Below are 25,616 nucleotides of genomic sequence, written 5' to 3'. Positions count from 1 at the left end.
CATTACACCATCAGCTTCCAGTTTCTCCAGGGTTACCTTGTGGGGATTGGGGTGCTGGAGGGTTTTTTCAATGTTCTTGTGCATGCTCATCTTTTAATCTTCTCTGTGTGCCTGCCCCACAGAGGGAGTCTCTCTCAATGCTCATGCCCCACGCTGCATTGCTAGCCTGGTCATGGAGGCAGGAGAGGTTCCCGCTGTCTCCATCTTAGGTGGGATTTGCAATCTCAGGGTCTTAGGATGGGGCTCCAAGCAGTCCCAAGCAGCAGTATTAGTACAGGATTCTCCCACCCAGGAATATTTCCTGTCCCTCCCCTGGGGCAATTCCCAACTTCTGTCAAATAAATATTTACTAGTACCTACTAATGTGTCTGTGGCAATGCTAGATTATGAGGGAACAAAGAGAAATACCAGCTTGGATTCACAGGTACATTGTAACAGATTTTTCAGTTTGGGTACTACTGAGAATTGAGATTTGGGGTTGGAAAATTCTTGTGCCTTGTAGGATGCTTAGTAACATTTCTGTCTTCTACCTACTAGATGTCAGTAGAACTCAGTTGTGACAACCAAAAATGTCACTAGACTTTGTCAAAAGTCACTTGGGGGGCAAAAACTTTCCACAGAGAACCACTGATCACTATGAAACATGTGCCAGTTGTGGAAGACTGCATCATATGGCTTCCTTCATCAGCCCCCTCCAATGGCACTGGCTATGCTCAGAGATGCAGGTCTGTGTGCGTTTGCACCCTGTGCTCACCTCCATCTGACCACTTCCTAGAACATGGAAACTGCCCATCTGGGTCACTGCCTCCTCCCTTAGACTGTGGGCACTGGCTCACCTTTCTACCCCCACTGCTAACCACTGAATTTGGTACACAGTACATGCTCAATAAATAGAAGGATGGGCAGTGGTTTAGGGCAAGACAATTGTCAAGACCCACCTAAGGGGTCTAGAAAAGAACTGGCCTTTGTAAAAATTATTGAAGATCCATTTCTTTTTATTTTCTTTGAGACAGGGTCTCACTCTGTCACTCAGGCTGGAGTTCACTCTGTCACCCAGGCTGGAATGCAGTGGCACGATTTCAGCTCACTGCAACCTTGACCTCCCGGGCTCAAGCGATCCTCCCACTTCAGCCTCCCAAGTAGCTGGGACTACAGGTGTGCATCACCATGCCCAGCTAATTTTTGTACTTTTTGTAGAGATGGAGTTTCACCATGTTACCCATGCTGGTCTTGAACTCCTGGGCTCAAGCAATCCACCTGCCTTGGCCTCCCAAAACGTGGGGACTACGAGTGTGAGCCATCACACCTGGCTGGAAATCCATTTCACAGATAGTTTAATCTCAGATGTGCATAACTAGTAAGAATCACCTCCTAGGAATGAGATTGTCACAAAAATGATAATCTGCTTGCCATAAATACTTGATTTTTAGAACACTGATTACAAAAGTGAAACTCCTCCCTCACCTCTTTTTTTTTTCTGAGACTAGGTCTTGTTCTGTCACCCAGGCTAGAGTGAAGTGGCATGATCACGGCTCACTGCAGCCTCGACCTCCCAGGCTCAGGTGATCCTCCCACCTCAGTCCTCAGAGTAGCTGGGATTACAGGCATGCTCCACCACACCCAGCCAATTTTTTTTTTCATTGTTTTTTAGAGATGAGATGTTACTATGTTACTCAGGCTGCTACTGAGCTCCTGGGCTCAAGCAATTCACCTGCCTCAGCCTCCTAAAATGTTGGGATTACAGGCGTGAACCACTGCACCTGGCTAAAACTCCCTCTTTATCTGAATTGAGGCCAAACACTTGTTGAATTTATGAGACAACTCCCCTCTGAAATTTTGCTCACCTTGCCCTGTCCTTTTTCCTCACATGATTTCATTTGACTTAATGTGCTGAGATTGTAGTTCCACCTGCAAAGTGATCTAGCCAAAGGAAGAAACTTGTTTTTAACAGGAAGCTACAAAGATGATATGAAGGAATAGAAAGTGTAAGAATAAAGGCTTAAATCCTGGCATAGTTGTTTTTAAAAAAATCAAATAAGAATTATTCTTTGTAAAAAAAAAATTGTATTCATGAAGGCTTATCTATGTGAAAAGGGATTGCCAGTCATTCACAGGGAAAGTTCAGCTCAACTTTTTTAGTTCAGCGTTCTCTACTTCTTTATAACCAGACCAGAACTGTGTCTTCAGCCACTGGTCCAGTCTCTCTGGAATTCTCCTTCCCTGGCCACACTTTATGCTCTGGTGATGAGTGTCCTGAAATGCTCTCCTCTCTCTCAGACAACTCCTGGGGGACTGCGCTAGATGCAGATCTTGATGATAGCAGCAAATAGTAGCAGGAAAATAGAAGAATTTTGAAGGCCAGACTGAGAAAATCTTTGTGAACAGAAGTTGAACTGGGGAAAGACTCGGTCTCTTTTCCTATTAAACAGGTATTTATTTTTAAAGCTTGAGTTCAAATGATTGAAAGTTTGTTATTTTTCATTCATTTAACCAATATCTATGGAGAACCTCTTACAAAGGTACCATGGCAGATGTCGGGGCTAAAATAGCGCCTGATCTCATAGAGATGTCCTTTACGGACTGATTGCTTTGTGCTTCAGGCTGGAAGCACAAAGATGCATTTCTTGGATCTTATTGAAGATTCATTTCTTTTCTTTTCTTTTTTTCTTTTTTGAGACAGAGTCTCACTCTGTTGCCCAGGCTGAAGTGCAGTGGTGCTATCTCAGCTCACTGCAGCCTCGACCTCCCAGGCTCGCTCAAATTATCCTCCCACCTCAGCCTATGTGCTGGAAGCACATAGAAATACTGTGTTTTCTATGTGTTACTACAACAGTGATGGGATTTTATAGGTAAGACCATGAAGGCTCAGAGAGGGTGAGTAACAGACCCAAAGGCACAGAGCTTATAAAATTGGAGCCATTAAAATGGAAGTGATGATGTTCATCTTTCAAGATTTTTGTTTGTTTGTTTGTTTTTGTGTTTGTTTTTGAGACAGAGTCTCGCTTGGTCACCAGGCTGGAGTGCAGTAGTGCAATCTCGGCTCACTGCAACCTCCGACTCCTGGGTTCAAGCAATTCTCTTGCCTCAGCCTCCTGAGTAGCTGGGACTACAAGTGCCCACCACCACACCTGGCTAATTTTTCTATTTTTAGTAGAGATGGGGTTTCACCATGTTGGCCAGGCTGGTCTCGAACTCCTGACCTTGTGATCTGCCTACTTCAGACTCCCAAAGTGCTGAGATTACAGGTGTGAGCCACGACGTCTGGCCACAAGAATGTTTTAAGGATTAAATGTCATTCATTCTTTCAGTTCGATCTCTACTGAGAATTTTTTTCCTTGACCTTCCTTGTCCTGCATTATCATTATTTTTCAAAGTACACTTGCTTATCTATTGTCTGTGTATTGTGTATTTATTTATCACTGGTCTCCTACCATTAGCATGTATGTTTCATGAGCACAGGGAATTGCTAGTTCACGGATATGTCTTTAGAGTCTATAATTGTGTCTGATCCTAGCAGGCACTGATGACACAGTTCTTGAATGAATTTGTTGAGTGAATGATTGAAGTGTTTAGCTTCAATCATTGCTGTGCCCGTGTAAAAAGGAAGTGTTTGATTTTTCATTACTCATCTTGCTCCTTCAGTCTCTATCAGATATCTTCTGTGTAAACGGTCGGTGTTGCTTGATAAGATTTGTAGTTTCATTTTTCTGTCCAAATTAACAGAAGCCCTCAAGTTAAACAGACAATGTGAATATATAATATGTGAGGAATATTCAAAAGCACGTTAATACTCACTAATAACTGTGGTACAAACTAAAAAAGAATAGTGAAATCCCTTTTTAAAAAATACAACTGAAAAAGTAATAGCCAGTTTTGGTGATATTTCTAAGGGGTGGACATTCCTATACAGAGTTTCTGGGAGGGTAAATGGAAACAATTTTTTAGAAAGGAAATTTTACAATACATACTAAAAGCCTTTAAAATGTCTTCACTCAATGGTTTAGTAAAATAATTGAAAATCCCATAATGGGTTATGCTTTATCTACAAAAATTATACTTCTGAATGCTTGTTTATCACATAGGAAATTGTTTTATACCAGAACTTAATGTAAGAAGAAAAATAAAGCAGGTATATACTAAACAATGAGGCTTCCCTTGTTTGACAGATATCTGCATAGAAAATACTGACAATGGCCGGGCTCAGTGGCTCACACCCATAATCCCAGCACTTTGGGAGGCCAAGATGGGTAGATCACGAGGTCAGGATTTTGAGACCAGCCTGGCCAACATGGTGAAATCCCGTCTCTACTAAAAATACAAAAATTAGCTGGGCGTGGTGACGTGCGCCAGCTACTCAGGAGGCCGAAGCAGGAGAATCACTTGAACCTGGGAGGCAGAGGTTACAGTGAACTGAGATTGCGCCATTGCACTCCAGCCTGGGTGACAGAGCAAAACTCCATCTCAAAAAAAAGAAAAGAAAAGAAAGAAAAGAAAAGAAAGAAAAGAAAAGAAAATACTGATAATGAAGTGCACCAAAATGTTATGACCAATAACTGCAATCCCAGGGGGTGATCATTTGTATTTTATGCCTTTCTGGATTAAGAAAATTAAGTGTTAGCAAATGTTTTATTAAAAATAAAATTCTATGTATGCATTTAGGGCATTTGCATTTACTAGATTTTTTTTTGTTTTTTGAGACGGAGTCCCACTCTGTCACCCAGGTTGGAGTGCAGTAGTGCAAAATTATCTTTTGTAGCTTCCAAACAGCATTTTGAAATAAGTATGGTAGGATTTTCTGTTTTTCCCTGTTTGGTAGATAAAGTTATAAGGAGGCTTAGACAGGTTTCATGACTTACTTATTACCTCCCAGCTCATAGTTCACCACGTTGGGCTGAGACTCTGGGCAAAATCTTATATTATGATCAGAAAGATTTGAGTTCATGTTCTTTCTCTGGAGAATGTGATGAGCGTTAGATGGGACGCATGTCAAAGTCCTTAGCCTGCTCTCTGGCTCACAATCTTCCACACACCTGAATTCTCCTCCTTTCTAGAGGTAGGGCCATGATGCTACCAGTCACAAGAGTCACCTCCCCTCCACCTCAGTGAGCTTGACCTGCTCTTTCCCTAATGAGATGGCCTGGGGGACAGGAGATGGGGCAGTTTCTAGCTGATTAGGAAGAGCCCTACCCATGTTTGTGTCACAATGTCCAGCCTTTACTCACTCTTTCCAACCTCGTCTGTGTGTTCCAGGTCTGCTGTCCAATGGGGATAGAGGTCCTGGTGTCTAACGGAAGGGGAGTGTCCATTGCAACCTTGAAATAGCGTGTATCTGTGCAAACAGAAAAATATGAAAGTCATACCTGACGTGGACTCAGCACATTACAATTTACAAAGTATTTGCACATCTACAAACTCATTGGATCATTACAATGTAAGTACGAGGCAAGCAATTCTGCTTTCATTTAACAGAGTAGGAGACTGAGGTATGAAGGGGAGAAATTGCTCGTCTCAGTGCACACAAATGAATGCCAAAGTTTGAACTTGAACTTTCTTCATTTTCTCATTCACCTTAGAAATTCTACAAATCTTACAAAATTTGGGCTATGCCATGCCCTTTAAAAATCTTACTAGATCCCACCCAGTCATACCCCACGCCAGCTCTCCTTTCTATATTACACACTTAGCATATTCTATCACATTCATCGGTTGAGCTGCCGGTTTCTGCCACTAGATTGCACCTTCCTGAGGGTATGGATCATGCATTGTTTGTCTTTGTGTCCCCCAATCAATCCCAACATAGAAACTGGCACATAGGAGATGCTCAATGAATGCTTATTGAATGAATGAACAAAAAAAGTCATCATCATTTACAAGATGACTTTCTCCAAATACACTTCTGTAGATTCACTTTAGTGGTTGAGGCCCTCAGAAATCATGAGTGCTTCCTCTTTCCCCTTACAATAGGGTGCTTTATCTCAAGGAACTTGCTGAAGCTGCCCTTTGTGCCACAGTTAGAGACAGAGGCAGGTGTGAAATTAGGTCCTCTTTATTCTTAACAATTGCAGCTTTGCTGCCATGCCCTGCTGACGCTCTTAGGCTGGCTGGCTGCACAATGAATTAACCAAGTTAAAAAGTCTTTTTTTTTTCATTCTACTCTCCTCTATGCAGACCTCATTTAACATTTCCCATGCTGCCCCATCCCTGCCTGTCCACCCTCCGTTATGCTCATCAGTTGTTCCTAGGGCTCAAGCAGAGCATCATGATAATAATAGCTGAGAGTTACAGATCTCTGGCTTGGTACCAGGTCCTCTGGTGAGAACTCAACATGCATCATTCACATAATCTTCAAAAGAGCCTTCTGGGGCAGCTTCAATTATTATGAACCCTGTTTTCAGAAAGAGAAAGTGAATTGGAGAGACTTTCTCAAGGTCACACAGCTAGTAAGTCATGGGGGCAGATGTTAACCTAGGGTTGTTTAATTCAGAAACCACACCTTTAAATGGTGTGCAATATGGAGGCATGTACACGCATCTTCTTACTTTAGGCAGACCCCCAAATGTTACCTGCATATTCAGATTCCTTTATAGGCCGGGCTGGTAAAATTTTAATCGACTGCCACGTCTCTTCCATCGGAAGCTCAGGGTCATCATAGTCATCATCACTGTGGCCTTTTGCTTCATCCAGGACTGCAGCAAAGTTTCTTTCCTAAGAAGATGGTAATATTCTTACCACCAGTGAGTCAAAGGAAGGTATGATGTCGACAAAGACAGGCTACAGTGCTGGCTAGAGGAGTGGGGTAGATTTTCTTAGCTGCAAGTTAAATATTTAAGAGTCTGGGGCCTAGGATCTTAAATAGAAGTTTAATTCTTGCACTAGTGAGAATTCTAAAGCTATCTCCCAATATTCCCATCTCTGATTACGCAATCAATACTAATCTAGGTACTGCTGTGAAGGGACAGTGTAGATGTAATGAAGGTCACTAATCAGCTGACCTTAAAATAGGCAGATTGTCCTGGATTACCTGGGTGGGCCCAATGTAATCACATGAACCCTTAGAAGCAGAAAGAGGACTTATTTGCAAATAAGATAATCTTGTATTTGAAGAATTCACTAAAAAAATTATTAGAACTAATAAATGATTCTTCAAGGTGTCAGGATACAGGATTAATATACCAAATTCAGTTGTAGTTCTATATGCTAGTAATGACAATTTATATTTCTATAAATTAGTAATACAAATTGAAAATAGAAATTAAGAAAATGGGCTAGGTGCAGTGGCTCGTGCTTGTAATCCCAGTGCTTTGGGAGGCTGAGGTAGGAGGATTGCTTGAGGCTAGGAGTTTGAGAACAGCCTGGACAACAGAGTGAGACCTCATCTGTACAAAAATGTTTTAAAACAGAAAGCAATTATATTAGCAATAGCATCAAGGAGAATAAAATATATGGAAATAAATTTAACAAAAGAAGTGCAAAACTGGTACACTGAAAACTGCAAAGCACTGTTGATAGTAATTTCAGAAGACCTAAATAAATGGAAAGATGACTAATGATCATGGATTGGGAGACAATCTTCTTAAAATAGAAATACTTTGCAAATTAATATATGGATTTATTTTGCAGAAATTGACAAGATAATCCTAAAATTCTTAAGAAAATAAGAAGAACCAAGAATAGCCAAAACAATCTTGGGTAAAAAAAAAAAAAAGATAAAGTTGGAGGACTAACACTTATTTCAAAAGTTACTACATAGATGCAGTAATCAAGACAATGTGGTATTGGTAGTAAGATAGATGAGCAGATAATTGGAATATAATTGAGAGTCCAGAAATAAACCTTCACACTGAGGGTTAATTGATTTTTAAGATGTGTACTAAGACAATTCAATGGGTGGAAAGAACAGTCTTTCAACAGATAGTCCTAGGACAACTGGATATCCACATGCATGGTGGTGAGGCTGAACCTCTTTTTTATATCATATGCAAAAATTAAATGCAAATGGGCCATGAATATAAATTTAACAGCTAAAACTATAAAACCCTTAAAATATTGGAGTAAATCTTCATTTCTTGGCTTAGGCAATGGTTTCTTAGATAGGACAAAAAATACAAGCAATAAAAGAAATAGATAAATTGGACTTAATTAAAATGAAAATCTTGTGTGCTTCAAAAGACCACAAAAAATAAAAAGGCAACTGTGGAACGAAGAAAATATTTGCAAATAATGTATCTGATAAGGAGCTTAAATCCAGAATGTATGAAAAACTCTTACAATGCAATGATTTAAAGATAAATAACCAAATTTTAAATTGGGAAAAGGATCTGAATGGATGTTTCTTCAAAGAAGATATACAAATCATCAATAATCCCATGGAGAGATGCTCAATATCATTAGCCATTAAGAAAACGCAACTCAAAAGCACAATGAGATGTCAGCCATACACCAACAAGATGATTAGAAAAAAGACAGATAATAATCAGGGCTGACAAGAATGTGGAGAATTTGAGACTCTCATGCATTGCTGATGGGAATGTAATAGGGCACAGCTGCTGCAGAAAACACTTTGGCAGTCCCTCAAAACGTTAAACACAGAGCTACCATATAATCCAGCAATTCCACATTCACACAAAAACTAGCACATGTTTATAGCAGTATTTTTCTTAATAGTAAAAAAGTGGAAATAACCCAAGTATCCATGAACTACTGCATAGGTAATAAAGTGTTGTATAGTCATGCAATGGAATATTATTCAGCAATGAAAAGGAATAAAGTACTGATATATGCTATAAGATGGATGAGCCTTGATAATATTATACTAAATGAAAGAAGGTAGTCATATACAAAATGGAATGTTGCATGATTCTGTTTATATGAAATGTCCAGAAGAGGAGGATCTATAGATAAAGAGTAGATTAATATTTGCCAAGGTCTGGGGGAAGGGGGAACTGGGTTTCATTTTGAGATGATAAAAATATATTGATTGGAGTGATGGTTATACAACTCTGTGAATATACTAAAAAACCATTGAATTGCACTCATAAAATGGGTAAATTGAATGGCAGGTAGATTTTATCTGAGAAAAACCTGTTTCAAAAAGCAGAAGAGGAAGTCAGAGAAAGGAAGTAGAAGAGAAAGAAAGAGAGATCTGGCAGAAGGACAATTTAGAGAGAGTCCAAGAGTAGAAGGATTTGACAACAGCCAGCCAGCAGGGACATGGGGACCACAGTCCTACAACAGAAAGGAACTGGATTCTATGAAACAACCCGAAAGATTCTGGAAGCAAGTTCCTCTTCAGAGCCCCTGGAGGAGAATGCAGCCCTGCCAGCATGTTGCTTTCAGTCTTGTGAGACCCAGAACAGGGGAACTAGTTAAGCCATGCTGTACCCAGACTTCTGATTGCATCCACTGTGCGATAATAAATGGTCAAGCTGCCAAATCTGTGGGGATGTGACATGACAGCAATGGAAAACAAATACAATTATTTGGGTCTTTACTGCGAAGGGTGGGGCCTCAAGAAGTGACATCACTCTCTGTATATTGTCTTAAAATGTGACGCTATCACAGTAAAAGCAACTGCAATGTGAAATTTTGTGCTAAAGCTGACACCATCATTTTTGAAATTCTAGTTCATTCAATCAGGTTTAGGTGTGAGAATTTAGGTAAAATGTATAGTCAAGAAAATTCTATGGGTTCATATCCCCCCAGGGGCGCCCGTCCCCAAGTGAATTGGCCAAGACTGCCTTTTTTTTTTTTTTTTGTCATTTTTTCATTCCTGAAATGGAGCCAGGAGACCAGGTTATGGACCATTGGTACTGCACAACATTTGAGGTGTAGTGTCATTGGACTTTGGACATGAAGACTTTGACTAAAGTCTTCACTTTGCTGGATTGGAGATATGCCTTTGCCCTGAAGCTTTGTTTTTTCATCTGTAAAATTGGATTCCTATATGTCTGTACTGTTAATAAGAACAGTTGCCATAAAAGACGGCCTCAACCATTCCTCTCTAACCTTAGATTTTGCTTTGGCTATTGTTGTAGACTAAATGTTTCTCTACCTCCACCCCACCCCCTACTGCTCACACACAATTTGTGTGTTGAAGCCCTAATCATCAGTGTGGCTATATTTGAAGATGCTACCTCTAAAAAAAGAATTCAGGTTAAGTGAGTTCATAAGGGTGGGGTTCTTATCTGATAGGATTAGTGTTCTTTTAAGAAGAGACACCAGAGTTCTCTCTCTTTCTCTGGGTTTCTCCCTCTCTCTCCCCACCTGTCCCCAAATGCACACACTGAGGAAAGGCCATGTGAGCACACAGGGAAAGGGTAGTCATTTGCATCCTAAGGGGATAGTTCTCGCCAACCCTACTGGCACTTTGATCTTGGACTTGACTGGTCTTCAGAGTCATGAGAAAATAAACCTCTGTTGTTTGAGCCATCCAGTTTATAGCATTTTGTTATGGCAACACTAGAAGACTAACACAGGCACTTATCAAAGGCTCTGGGTCTAAACACTAGACTGGCAGGAATGGACACCAGTCTGCAACAGATACACTCACATGCAATGGTCATCACAGGAATTCTGGAATGTGCTCCTCCGCATTAAAATCCGCAGCCAGCATCGTGTTATGTGTAAGCAGGGACATGACTCTTGATCTTGCATTCTTGGGAAGGTTACTTAAGCTCCCTGACTGATATGTTCAATCTGTAAATTGGAGATGACTAAACCCACCTTATCTTGTTGTTGTTAATTGAGAAAATGTATCTCAAGTCTCTACTTTGGCATCTATTCCACAGCAGGAACTCAGTACCTGTTGGATCTTTTTTCTCTAGGTGATGTGCTGAGCCATAGGTAGAGCCCAGTACCCAGGACAAAGCAAAGCAAAGCTGCTAGTATGTGAACTCCAGGAAATTTCACCATTGACACAGTAAAGGGAGAGAAGGTGTCTCGGTTCTAGAACTGTACACCCAGTGAGCTCTGAGCCAGAGCTCGGGCAGGAGACTCCTTTGGGGATTTGACAGATGGGTATTTGTGCAAAGGTGCCATTTACATACTGTTATGGCCATCACCAAGGCTCTCTAGGGCATAGCCTCTTGGGGGAAGTCTTGGACCTGCTGGAAGAACTGGGATGTGAGCCTGAACCCATTTTCCAACTTTCCACCCAATACCTTTGCTAGACTTCATAGAGTCAGGACATGATAAGAAGGCTGGGAAGAACAACCATCACTCCAGGTCAGAAGAGACTTTTGCCCCCAGGAATAAATATAAGTATTTTGGTGTACTTCTTTAGAGAGAGAGAGAGGAAGAGAGAGAAAGAGACATTTGTTTTAAATATAGAGTTGTATCTATTTATCTATCAATGTATTATCTATTTTCTATCAGTTTCAAGGATTCTTAACTAGAGGTTCAATATTCTTTACCCATGAACCTTTTAATTTTTACAATTTTTGTGTGTGCATGTGTGTGTATGTGTATGAGTGTTTGTGTGTTTCTGGGTAAGGGTCCATAAGCTTTAGTTAGAGTCTTAAAGAGCTACTTCAAACAGAAAAGAGTCAATGAGTTTATGAGCAGAATCAATCAATCAATCATATATCTGCCTATCTAATCTAGAGATATGCAAGTTAAAACTATTTAAATTATATACCTATACAGTTACTTGTAATAAAATATACTGAATTAATGTTATAAATTTTAATCTTTTTCTCTAGTTGTTAAAATTATTTGTAAATATTGCAAATGATTTCATAAAATGGATGTATCAAGATGCAGTTACTTTTGTATTATTGAATACTTAGCATAACTGAAATGTGCTGCCATTTAAATATATTATTATAAAATCCGTGAATGTGTTTAAGTATCAGTACATATTTTAGATTAGCTTTTTAAACTCCCAAGTATGGAATTATTGGGCTAAAAATGGGTATTTTAATGTTGCTTACTTAATATTATGAAATTGCTCTCAAGAAAGTTTATTTCAGTTTAAAATTTTACTGTGAGTGTTAGGAAGTGCGCTTCTCACAATGCACTTGCCAGCAAGCGTGTTGGTATTTTCACTTTATTCAGCCTTTACAATGACCATGTTAATTAATTTTTATTTCCATTTTATAGCTGAGGAATTGGAATATAGTTTTATACCCAAGACTTAGAATGCAGTTTTTCTTGCCAGGAAAGTATGCCACTTGGAAAAGTATTTTTGTTGTTGTTGTTGCTGTTGTTTTCTTTTTTTTTTTTTTTTGAGACGGAGTTTCACTCTTGTCGTCTAGGCTGAAGTGCAATGGCGCTATCTCGGCTCACTGCAGCCTCTGCCTCCCGGGTTCAAGCGATTCTCCTGCCTCAGCCTCGTGAGTAGCTGGGATTACAGGCTCACACCACTATGCCTGGCTAATTTTTTGTATTTTTAGTAGAAACAGGGTTTCCTCATGTTAGCCAGGTTGGTCTCGAACTCCTGGCCTCAGGTGATCTGCCTGCCTTGGCCTCCCAAAGTGCTGGGATTACAGGTGTGAACCACCGCATGCAGCCTGTTGCTGTTGATTTTTAAAAATTTTACGCAGTATCTTGAATAAAATTCACCTACTTTGCGAATATTAAATACTGATAAAATAGATAAAGGAAGCAGCTGACTTACCCAGTCTAGGAGAGGCTTGTTAATCCTCTGGTACTGGCCTGCCAACACAAACAGACCGAGTGTTATTTTAATCACTGTGGTAGCTCCAGACATCAAAAAGACTGGGCCCTTGTTTTTCTCCCGAAATCTTCTGTCAGTTTTAATTAACTTGTCTTGATTGTGATTTTTCAAAACTAAAGTGTGTTTTTCCTTATTTCCCATTCTGCCTGTTGCTCTTGCAAAACAGGGACAAAGAAAAAGGAGAAAAGAAAATACAATTCAAATCAAACAGTGACTTGGAGGTAAGAAACCTTACCTCTACTGTAGCAGGTCAAAATTCCCATTGCAAGAGAAACATAATGTGAGAAGACCTCTCACAGCAATTGCTCCCGAAGTCATGAGTCAGCAGCAGCTCAGCTAATGATGAGGTTTATTGTCCCTTCTCTTTCCCCATAAGGCACAGCATGCTGCAGTTGCAATAATCTGTCCATACATCTGTCTCCTGAATAGACTATAAGTATTTTGAGGACAGAAGTCATAGCTATTCATTCATCTATTTCTAGCACCAGGCATAAGACCCCACATTGAACAATTGAGTTATGGACCAGGTGTTTGTTGAATGAAAACACAGCAGTTGCCTTTTCTCAGCACTCAACACTCTTATTTGGGCTTGTTTTATGAAAGATCGCCTGGGGTCATTCAGCCCACTCAGTATTCTATGTTTAAAATTTTACCATCAGATTATGCAAAACCACTGCAGATTTTTTCATTCTTCATCAACTTTATTTTCCTAAATTGTATTGTAGTTTCCTGCTATTAGCCTGCATCAGGGAGCATTTTGAAACAATTTTTTTAATTTCTTTTTTTAAATTAAATTCTCTTTATTAGCACATATGTGAGAAGTTTCAGGTCTCAGGAGCAGAAGCTGCATGCTTCTTAGCAACTGGTTTGCTTTGATTTAAGGATATTTCCTTTCTTCCTTTGGCTGCCGAGAAATTCAGGATAAATTTCTGAATTTCATCTAAGTATTGTAGAGGACCATGATGTGATAAGCATTTCTACTTCTTGTTCTGGCTTTATTATTTTCCTGTTTTTTTTTTTAAATTTTTATTTTGTTTTGTTTCGTCTTGTTTTTTTTGAGACACAGTCTCGCTCTGTCACCCAGGCTGGAGTGCAGTGGTGCAATCTCAGCTCACTGCAAACTCCGCCTCCTGGGTTCAAGCGATTCTCATGCCTCAGCCTCCCGAGTAGCTGGGATTACAGGAGCACGCCACCATGCCCAGCTAATTTTTTTGTATTTTTAGTAGAAACGGGGTTTCACTATGTTGGCCAGGCTACTCTTGAACTCCTGACCTCAAATGATCCACCTGCCTTGGCCTCACAAAGTGCTGGGATTACAGGTATGAGCCACGGCACCTGGCCTTTTATTTTCTTAAACATTAGTTCTTTCACTCTGAATTCCCTTATCTTACCAAAATATGAAATAAAGAGTTGTTAATTGTATCAGCATGCCCAAGTCTTTTCTAAGGTGTAATGTACAAGTTAACGCAAATTTGGCTCAGTGGAAACCCAGTTCTCTGGAATTTGCCTAGGACCAGTACATATGGGAAGTGTTAATGAGACAGAGCTAATCTCCTTGAAATAATGAGCTGGGAGGAACAGAATCCTGCCTGCACCTGCCCCCGGTCCCAGTCCCTCCTTGTGGTTGGATAGCAGCTCTAGGGCACTGATGACACCTTCCTGACCCAGCACAATTACATCCCCACTGATTTCCCTGGCAGAGAAACCAACACGTTTTCCAGCCCTTTAGAGCAGCAATTTGTACTCTCTCATGAATCGAGTTAAATTAATAAGGTCACCCATTAAAGACCAGCTGGCCCGGAAGGAGCAAATGAGCTCAGAATTATTGGGGATCTGCTCTGGCCCTCGTTATCGAGGAAAACAACTCCACTGTCTAATTCAGGGTTCAATATAATTTCATTTTAGGAAATTGGCCTCAAGGAGTGCCGTCATGATACTGACATCTTCTCCGGGAGCTGCGGGGTCTCCTTTCTCACCGGAGGCGAGCGTTCCAGCCTGAGACTCTCCCAGATTCCCCGAATACGCTTCATGCCCATTCTGTGTCTGCTGGTGCAGACCCTGCCTGGAGCCCCTTCTCCCTCTCACCTCCCCTTTGCTTCCCAAATGCTCATCGTCCTTTCAGATCTGATTTCCCTGCTTTTCTCCCTGACTACTCCAGGCCACATCAATCTCGCTGAATTGTTAACGCATGTGTTTTCTGTCTCACTCACCATGACATTTAAATACGAATAGGCAGGATCTGATTACTTTTTTGTTGTGTGTTCTTTAGGGAAGGAATTGTCTTTTATCTCTCAATCTCCTAGAGTACCTGTCTGTGTCATCAGTGCAGAGTTTTGGAAAATGCAATTTTAAAGCCTGATTCTAACACTGTGCATCAGTTCATGTCATTCGTTGCCCATGTCATACAGACCAGGTGCCCTGTGTGGCCCCCAGAGCTCAGCACAACCTGCCCCACCCTGCTCTCTGACCTCATCCCTTTTTAGCCTCTCGTCTCCTGGACCAAACTGTAGTCAGGCTACCCTGAACTCTCTTCTCTGTGACGCCCTACCCTGTGGGATTCCACATTCATTTCTGCATTGTCCAATTTTTGCAAGACTCCTGCTAAGTCAGTTTAGCCAGAATCTCCTATTCTCCATGTCTGATCAGCCTCCATATCTCATCCAGTCAGGGCCCTCCTCTGCCACCTTCCTCTGGTGATGTCTGATCACCCTGGTCTGCCTTCCGCAAGAATCTTTTCAGGTCAGTTTAGCCGGAAACCACCTCTGCCCTCGCCCTTTCCCTTACCCCTGAGGTCTTCTCTTTGCAATTTTCCTTTCCCAGACCCTCATGCCACTCCCTTTAAGGGAGGAGACCACCCCTCATATTGTCTTATGCACAATTTCTGCCTCCAAAGAAAGAAGTAAAAACTAAAAGGCAGAAATGAAATCCACAGGCAGACAGCCTGGCATCGCACCCTGGTCCTGGTTAAAGATTGACCCGTGACCTAACCGGTTATGTTATCTATAGATTCCAGACATTGTATGGAAAAGCATTGTGAAAACCCCTGTCCTGTTCTGTTCCATTCTGATTACTGGTACATGCAGCCCCCAGTCATGTACCTGCTGCTTCCTCAATCAATCACGACCCTCTCACGCAGACCCCCTTAGAGTTGTAAGCCCTTAAAAGGGACAGGAATTGTTCACTTGGGGAGCTCAGTTGTTGGAGACGTGAGTCTTGCCAAAGCTCCTGGCAGAATAAAGCCCTTCCTTCTTTAACTCGGTGTCTGAGGGGTTTTGTCTGCGGCTTGTCCTGCTACACTTTGGCTATAAATTTCCACTTGTCCTTATTGTATTCTGAGTTGAGCCCAGTCTCTCCCGTACTGCAAACACTCATTGCGGTAATCCCGTACCTATCTCCATCGTCTAGAATAAAGCCTGTCTCAGCATTCCGCAATAAGAATCATGAAACTCTTCCTTTACCTCTTTCTCACCTCTTACTTCAGCTGCTTCAGCCAGCCTCTCCTTGAGTCTCCCAGCACACCCAGCTCACGCTACTTCAGGAGCTTGCACACACCATCCCTCTGTCTAGAGCCCTCTTTTCTTGGCTCTGCCCCTGCCTGGATCTTTGTCCACCATCCAACTGTGTGTGAAATGTCATCTTCCCTGGAGGGGTCTTCTCTGACCACCGGTGTCAGGGAAAAATTAAAGAGCACCTCTCCAGCCCTGTTCCTCACCACTCCTGGCACTTGGTATGGCAGTGAGAATGCTGCACACACATGAGCACCAGGCCTGTCTCCTTTCCCTGTGGTGCTTGGCTGGCGTACATATCTCTCCTTCCCCTGTACTGGGCAGGTGGGTGGGCATGGCATGGATCTCCCAGCCCTGGAGCGTTGGCTGTGATGGACTCTAGGTTGCCCTACTTGATCTTCTATGCTCTTGTTCTTGCCTCAGTAGCTGGGTAGAGACCCCAAGGCCCAAGGGGATGATGGAAGCTGTTGGGTAAAAGGGAAGTGAATCACAATGACTGTTTGGAAAAAGCCTTCCTTTGATCCACATTGGATTGTGATGTGAGGAAGAAATAAACCTTTATTATATTCCACTAATATTTGTAGTTTTTTCATTATAGATGGTAGTCCTCCCTGATTAATACTTTTTTTTTTTTTTTTAAGTTTCTCCATAGCATCTAGGAACAAAGCCAACCAATAAATAATCTAGTTACAGACTGTGGTACCTGCCTCCCCCCAGGCAGTGGCAAGACTTCAGGCTCCTGATGGCTCCTGCAACCCATGTGTAGCAGAGACGGGCATATGGTGAATGCACAATCAATCAATAGTCAGTTGTCAAATATAGCATGTGGTACAGCAGGAACATGTCAGAACCAGGAAGCAGCAACAGAACCTTCCTCCTCCCATGCTGAGTGAACAGAGCTTTACACTTCCCCTCGTGGACCCAGATCCTCACCAAAGTGGCTCACCCAAACCTTTCCAGGCCTTCACGTCTTCCTGGACCTGAAAGATAGATTGGCTTCCTAGGGCCATTTTCTAAAAAGAGAAAGGGAGTTGCTCAGTAGATTTCACATCTGCATCCCGGGAGAGTTATGGTCATGTTGCATGGATGTATGGAGGGTCATCCATCACCCACAGACACCAGAGAGCTCCAGAGAACAACTGACGTCTGTGTTTCCCTCAAGGAAACATCTTTTTGCAAGAAACAATGTCCCTTTGAAAGTTATTTTTAGGAGGGAAGTGAAGATGGATATACACATTGTAAAGCCCAGGAGAGCCTCCTGATAGGCAGAAGGCAATTACTCCAGCCCTGTGGCTGTCCCTTGAACAGCTCTTCTCGTGTCTGCAGAGGCCCAGCCAAGGATGACAGAGGCGCTTGGCCAATACCCATCCAGCTGAGGTCCCCTGACCATTTGCATCAGACTCACCTTGGGAGCTGAAAAAAGGAAATGAGGCAAAACCTGAGCCCCAGAGCAAACCAATGGAATCAGTCTGCTTTTTCCCTCCAGCTCCTCTGGTGACATTTATTCACCCTGAAGTTTTAGAACCACTAACCTAGAAGCTCCAATTCCCTTCCAAAGGAAGATAAGCCATTAGGTAAATAGAGACTCTCAGATTATTTTCACTTAGAAACACTCTGGGAGCTCAAATCTCTGGAGGTGCAGGGCCGGTGTCTTCATCTATGCCCCCATTTAGTGGCTTTGCAGGGACAGGGTAGCCAGTGGACCTTCAAATGCTGTTGCCATGGGATATTCACATTCAAAGGAAATCCTGAACTTGAAGAATACCCAGTGGGTCCCATGGCGAGAATATGCTTGTCTTGCATGAGAAGAGAAATAAAAATAGGAAGCCTGCAGGGGTTCAGCACTTTCTAGTTCCCTAGGAAAGCAAGTCAGTTAGCAGGTTGCTTAGACATTCTCAAGCCAGACAGGTTCCCCAAGCAAAACCAGCTTCTGGTTTCATTTCAGTTTCAAGAGAAGACTCAGGGGAGTGGAGAAGGGAAGGAGAGGTGTGGCAAAGATCAGGGTTGGCTCCAAATCTGCAGGTTGCCAGCTGGACTTCAGAATATGTGTTGAAAATTGAGGGGTCTGTGAGTCCCAGCTACCTGTCACTAACTGGTCTGTGGCAGAGACACTTGTGTGTCTCCCCATACCTATTTTCTCTGTCTTCTCAGGTACCAGAACCCCTTGCTGTTTAGCTGGGCACATGGTCGGAGTTACATGTCTTCCTTCTAGCTATGCATGGCCATAAGTCCAAGCTTTGGTCAATGGAATCTAGGTGGAAAATCAAGTCAGAATTTCCAGGATGCTTCCTGAAGTTTTTATGCACTTTTTATTTCTCCTTTTTCTTTTCTTTCTCCATCCTTTTGCCTGGAGTAGAGACATCACGATTTTAGGCTGTAAGATTAAGGCCAATACAAGGGAGGGAGCAAGAAGGCAGGAAGAACAGGGTCTCTGAGGACTTCCAGGAGCAGAGCTGCCAAAGAGCCTTGGACTGCTTATCTTGGGACTTGACTTACATAAGAAAAATAAATAAATAAATAAACATCTATCGTGCTTAAGCCCCATGAATTTTTTTAAGTGCCTTGTAGCCTTTGATGTTTTATCTCCTTATGGAGGTTAGTGTTTGGCAGTAACATAGCAGAGCAGCTGATCAAAGGCACGAGGAAGGCAACATGTATTTCATGGGAGCTGAGTCGAGAAGTTTTAGGTTTAAATCCTGGCCCTGTCACTCTTGAGCCATGTGACCTCAGGCAAACCCAATTACCTATAAGCCTCAGTTAACTAGGGTTAACTTGTAGAATGGGAATAATACTACCTACCCCCAAACGGCTGTTGAGAAGTTTTGGTCCATGGAATTTAGGTGAGAAATCAACTCATAATTCCCAGAGGGTAACTTCTTGGCTCAGCGCCCAGTAACAAGATGCTGTGTTGTGTGTTTGTCTTTTCAAGTTTAACATCACAACCAAATCCTTCTCACTCAACCCAGGTCGTTAGCACTGCTTTCAGATCTATATTGAGAAATGTTCATTTTTTAGTGCTCATTTTTAAGCAAAACGTGTGGCTTTTTCAGCATTCGACTCTGTTGATATCCACCTGCTGATTCTTCACAAGGGCTCTTCAAGCTGGGATCCCCTTCAGCTGCGAGGCACAGGGATTCAGTGGCCACCATCCTCTGGGTGTCCCCTTATTATACGATTTAAACAAATACCGAGGCCAAAATCATTTGGCACATAACACCAACAAGTGCGTTGTTACGGATTAGAGTTCTACTTTGCTGATGTCTTTCCAAACTTTCTGACTTGTTTTGGACTTGGCTTACCTTATCTTTTTTTTTCTTTCTTTCTTTTTTTTTTTTTGAGATGGAGTTTCACTCTGTCAGCCAGGCTGGAGTGTAGTGGCACAGTCTTGGTTCACTGCAATCTCTGCCTCCTGAGTTCAAGCGATTCTCCTGCCTCTCAGCCTCCTGAGTAGCTGATATTACATGTGTGCACAACCACACCTGGCTAATTTTTGTATTTTTAGTAAAGATGGGCTTTTACCATGTTGACTAGGCTGATCTTGAACTGCTAACCTCAAGTGATCCACCTGCCTCAGCCTCCCAAATTACTGGGATTACAGGTGTGTGCCACTGCGCCTGGCTGGTTTACCTTATCTATACAGTGAGAATAATAAGATCAGTACTGTGAAGCTAAATTAGATAAGTTTATAAAGTGCCAGGCACAAACTGGGGACTCCATGTATGTGGATGTCTTTCCTTTTTCCTCATCCTCAGGTCCTAAGACTTGGTGGTGGTGTAAGAGAACCAGGGTTCAAACTCTGGGGTCTGGATTGACAGCCCCATGCACTTTCTTTCCTCTATACTGTGCTGCCTTTCACAGTTTTTGTCTTTTAGGAACCATACAGTATTTGGGGACAGAGGGCATCAAGCTGATCCTACCCCAGTGTAGTGAGAAATAGGGTAGTCCTCGCGCTTTCCCCTGGCAGGTTCCAAACCAGAAAATCTTCAGTTTGGCATCGATCCCTATCTGTGGGGAAAGGGAGAAATCTACTTTCTTGCATTCCTTTTCACGACCTCTGAGTAAAGGATTATGAGAGTCAATGAGTTTTGACTATATGGCTTATAATTGGGAAGAAGAAGAACAGAGGAAGGAAGAGGAGAATGAGACAGAGAGAGATAGATATAGAAAAAAATATATATATACATTTACATGCCATATAACCATATTTTGGTCAATGATGAATCACATATATGACCATGGTCTCATAAGAATATAATGGAGCAGAAAAATTTCTATTACTGTTATAGGAGTTATTAATAAATTATTTTAGACAAATGGAGAGGAAAAGGGGTCCTTGGAAAGTTTTGTTTCTTTTAAAGCAGCTCCAGAAATGCTTCTTGTCTAGCAGGAAAGCCTGGGCTCTTAGAGCCAGCTAGCAAACTTTGATATGGAAATGCCAGCCATTAGGAACTGGGTCCACCCAAACTTGGTGATTCCCGCTCTCTTCTTCTTGCCCTTGTCCCCACAGGTGCCTGGCAACATGGCCAGCCCCACGTATCCCCACGTGTGTAGAACATCATGGTGCCTTACATTTGCATATTAAAAGGCTAGGGTAGGAGGGCCAGTTTTTTCACAGGCTACATGAATGACATGCCTGGTCAAACCAATCCCCTAAGCCCTATGCAAATCAGGCACCACCTCCTCCAGCCTCCTCCTATAAGCAACCACTTTTCTGCCACACGGGGGTTTTGTCTTTGTTCAAATCCCCCTCCGTCTCTGTATGAGGGAGCTGTTTTCTTCTTCCTTCCTTCTTTCTTTCCTATTAAACTCTCTACTGCTTAAAACCAATCCAGATGTGTCCATGTCGTTTTATCCAGTTCGGCACAAGACTAAGGACCCTGGTGTTCCTCCACTGATCGGATCCGTATCATTACCTAATGATGTTGTAGCCATTATAACATCATAGCACAATGTGTGACTCATGTGCTTGTGGCGGTGACATTGGTGTAAACAAGCTCACTGTGCTGCCAGTCATATGAAAGTCTAGCACATACAATTATGTACAGTATGTAATACTTCATAATGATAAAATAACTATAACACTGGTTTGTGTGTTTACTATATCATACTTTTTATTGTTATTTTAAAGCATCCTTCTACTTATTAGAAAAAGTTAACTGTAAGACAGTCTCAGGCAGGCCCTTTCGGAGGGATTCCAGAAGTCATTGTTATCCTAGGAGATGACAGCTCCCTCCATATGTGTTATTGCCCCTGAAGATCTTCCAGTGGGACAAGATGTGGAGGCGGAAGGCGGTGATATTGATGATCCTGACGCTCTGCAGGTCTAGGCTAATGCATGCATTTGTGTCTTAGTTTTTGGCAAAAACATTTAAAAAGTAAAAATAAAAAATAAAAAATTAAAAAATTAAAAACAGAAAAAATCGTTCTGGAATAAGGACATGCAGAAGGGAAATATCTCTGTAAAATGGTACAATGCGTTTGTGCTTAAGATAAGTCTTATTAGGAAAGAGTCAAAAATCACAAAACTTTAAACATTTATAATTGTAAAGGTTATGGTAACCTAAGGTTAATCTATTATTGAAGAAAAAATACAGTTCTATCAATTTAATGTAGCGTAAGTGTAGAGATTCTAATGTCAACATGGGTTTACAGTGACGATCAAGCCTTCGCATTCACTCACCACTCATTCATTAACTCATCCAGAGAAATTTCCAGTCCTCAAGCTCCCTTTATGGTAAGTGTCCCACAGGGGTGTGCCCCTTTTATCTTTTATGTTGTATTTCTACTGTACCTTTTCTATGTTTAGATACATAAATTCTTGCCATTGTGTTATAACTGCCTACAATATTCAGCACAGCAACATCCTGTACAGGATGTTTTGTTTGTAACCTAGGTGCAATAGCTCATGCTATATGGCCTAGGTAAGTAGTAGGTTACACAATCTAGGTTTGTGTAAGTACATTCTATGACGTACATACAATGTTGAAATCACCTAACGATGTATTTTTCAGAATACGTCCCCATTAGTATGTGACACATGACTGTGTGTGTATATATCTGTGTATATACATATACATACACACACATACACATATATAAAGAGAGAGACTCAGTCATCTAGCTCTCTGGGCATTTCAGTTTATTCACTGAACAACAGTTCTTTGATCTGAAGATTATGAGCTAATAATTTGATGCCACAAATAGTCCAAACTCACAGAAATAGCTACACAGGAAACATTTAATGAAGGTTTGAAGAACAGGCATAATGTTCTCACTAGGTGGCCCTTGGAAGTTTACTTCTGTTCTCTAGTTCTTAACTTCCTCATATGCAAAATACACTAATACAATCTCAGACTACCTGAGTCCCCAGGACCTTTAATTTTTTTTTTAATCTATGCCCAAAGCTGGTTATATGGACCTACCACAAATTGGTTGAATGAATGGATGGGTGAGTGGGTGAATGGTGATAGGGAAGGCAGCTGCCTCTTATCCCATTCCTTGAGTGCCCTGAGAAACTCAAATGAAATAATAGAGACATTTGTTATCTAGAGAATTGAGAACAGCTTCTTGGTGGGAAGAGTCTGGATAGTTTTCTTCTCTCTCTCTCTTTTTAACCCTCGGTCAGCAATTCTAAAGAAAGGCCCAGAACTACTTGAATTGGAATTATCTTGTTAAAAGTAGGGATTCCCTGGCCTTACTATATGCCTGCCAAAGACCGTAAACCCTAACATGGGCTTGAAAATATTCATTTTTAACAGTTGTGATTTTTAACTATTGTAATTGAATTTTGAGACAATGTTAATCCTTGAGTTTACCAATCTTGGGATGATTTGAAATCCTGGCTTTTCCCAGAGATTCAACTGTCAAGCTTTTTATTTGTTTCTGTTCACGAATATTCCCAACACCCTGGGGAGAGAACCAGGAGGATGCCACCTGTGCTAAATTAATACAGGCATTGCAGCATCTGGAAACAGCCAGCAGGGGGCATTGGATGCTCACATATTCTATACGTGCCTGTTTCCCTCTTGTCCTAAAATCCTTATTAATTTTTCTTTCACAAGTAGGAAAAAATCAACCTTGAAGACTGCTTTCCTTAGAAAAACTTGCAAGTAATATTTTCCTGGACAAAATGAAATTTCTTGTCTTTTAAATCAAATCAGCTAATATCTATCTTCATCAATGTTTTCATTATACGTGGAGGCTTAAGACAGAAGGACCCGCTTTCTAAATAGGGCCATCTTTTCCAGTTTCATTCTTTATTTAGGGGAAGGAGAAAAACTCTTGAGTTTATTTTATGGAAAGCATTGCACTGTTCTCTGGGTATCAGCCTCCGAGAAGGTATTGACCTTGACAGACTGTCCCAGTTTGAACATGTCTCTGTCTTCTCCAGGCTTGGAATGGTTTTCTAAAGAATATTTTTTGATAGATTGTTTTTAGCATACAAAATCATATGCTACTGTAGAAAGTTATAAGACACAGATATGCAAAAAAGAAGGAAATAAAAATTACTATACTGTTACCACAAATAATCCAAATATACAAATATTTGATTATAGTCAAGTCACTCATACACATACACAGACACACACATAATCACACACACCACACATCATAGATATATAGTTTAGAAATATACAATCACTCCATGTACACTATTTTTTCCCTGCTTTTTCACAAAATCACATGCTATCAACATATCCACGGCAATGAACTGCTTCAACATCATCATTTTAACGGCTCCCTAGTATTTTCTCACATGAACGCCCTCCCCTGTTTTCAAATGATCCCATCGTCAGAAATCAGAAACAACCTGAAGTATCTGGGAATGTTATCAAACCACTGTGGCGCACAGTCTTTTTTGTAAATCCTCATGCATATCTTAATTAGATCAGATCTGCTATTCTTTGGTACACGTTTGTAGTGGTTCATAAGTATGCCTAGGCTGATTCATAAGTATGCATAGGTCTGCTGGGCTGTTATTTCTTTCTCTCTCTTTTTTTTTTCTTTTTTGAGACAGAGTCTCGCTCTGTCACTCAGAGCGCCCAGACTGGAGGGCAGTGGGGTGATCTCGGCTTCCTGCAACCTCCGCCTCCCAGGTTCAAGTGATTCTCCTGCCTCAGCCTCCTGAGTAGCTGGGACTACAGGTGCCCACCATCATGCCCAGCTAATTTTTGTATTTTTAGTAGAGATGGTGTTTCACCATATTGGCCAGGCTGGTCTCAAACTCCTGACCTTGTGATCCACCTGCCTTGGCCTCCCAAAGTGCTGGGATTACAGGCGTGAGTCACTGCGCCTGGTCTGGGCTGTTATTTTAAACAGACTGGCAATGTCATAATTTGCTGCTAAGTGTTTCTGGTAAGGTGTAGGTTCGAGTGTATATGAGCAGGCCTGGGCGACTTTCTATCAATGGACTTCTGTGGGGTTTTGATTTTTTTTTTTTCCTGCTGGTGTCTCTAGATTGCTGTTAAGGAAACGGAGTGCCCATCTGCCCATTTCTCTCTGCCTTAACCAAGGTGGGGAGCAAGATGGGAGGAAGAGGGTACAGGTAGCTGGAGCTGGCCACTCTATTTTACCTGTGTGCTTTATGATTCACCAGTCACCAAGCACATCAGACAAGCCACTTCATTCCCAGGTACCACCCCCTTAGAATATTCTCTACCCTCCAGGATACCAGTGCAGGATGGGAGGGGTGAGAGGTGCAGGTGGGTGGAGAGGTGCATTTGATACTAAAGACCCCAACACAATTTGGTATCATCTGCCTTGAGAGAACACAACCTTGGTTAGGCCTGACTGGGAAGTTGAATGAAAACTTTTTCTGTAGAGGGATTAAGGCTGGGTGCTCTTTCCCTATGTGAACTCATATTTCCCACTTTCACTTTTGCTTTTGCCCAGTTCTCCTAGCTGCTGGGTGGGACATGCCGAGTGCTGGTTATATACTCCAACACGCTCTATAGTGAAACTTTCAAATGCCTTTGCTGATTATGTAACTCCTCATGACTCCATCGCTTCTTTGCGTGCTTCCTCTGGACAACGTCTCCGTTTTTCTGCCTCATTCCAGTCATTCTATCTAGACACCAGCTTTCTAGGGAAGTTCTGTGGGACTTTCCCTGAAATAATAACCCTCCCCGATGAATACTACATACTTTTACTCAAACTTTAATGGGCTCCTGTTAAGTGCGTAGTACCAGAAAATAGGCTATGAAGAGAGATACAGGAGAAGCATCAAAGGTGGCTTTTGAACCATTCATTCTTTCCACCCATGTTTTTGAGGTAACCAATTATATGGAATTTAGTTGAATGAATGTTAGTGAGTCACCATAAGACTGGCACTGAGGTAGACTTTTACCCATTGCCCAGATGGAGGAACTCAGGCTCAGAAAGATCTGTGCTTCATGCAAAGCTGCACAGCTAAGTAGAGAGCCAGGATTCCCATC

The 25,616-nt window shown here is 41.7% G+C and overlaps 1 protein-coding gene across 1 annotated transcript in view; it reads right to left on the bottom strand.

The window, feature by feature from the left end:
* Nucleotides 1–25,616, bottom strand: part of CLNK (cytokine dependent hematopoietic cell linker) — a 194,558-nt gene that overhangs the window by 71,397 nt on the left and 97,545 nt on the right. Inside the window, exons 5-7 of the mRNA XM_003258488.4 lie at nucleotides 12,617–12,654; nucleotides 6,564–6,705; nucleotides 5,223–5,329 (exon numbers count right to left, since the gene is read on the bottom strand). Of these exons, the coding sequence (XP_003258536.2) occupies nucleotides 5,223–5,329; nucleotides 6,564–6,705; nucleotides 12,617–12,654 (287 nt within the window). The remainder of the gene's footprint in view (nucleotides 1–5,222; nucleotides 5,330–6,563; nucleotides 6,706–12,616; nucleotides 12,655–25,616) is intronic.

This window comes from Nomascus leucogenys, chromosome 20 (assembly GCF_006542625.1).
Source record: "Nomascus leucogenys isolate Asia chromosome 20, Asia_NLE_v1, whole genome shotgun sequence".
Lineage (NCBI taxonomy): Eukaryota > Metazoa > Chordata > Mammalia > Primates > Hylobatidae > Nomascus > Nomascus leucogenys.
The sequence above is the reverse complement of the archived record's forward strand: the minus strand, read 5'-3'. Positions and strand labels throughout refer to the sequence as shown.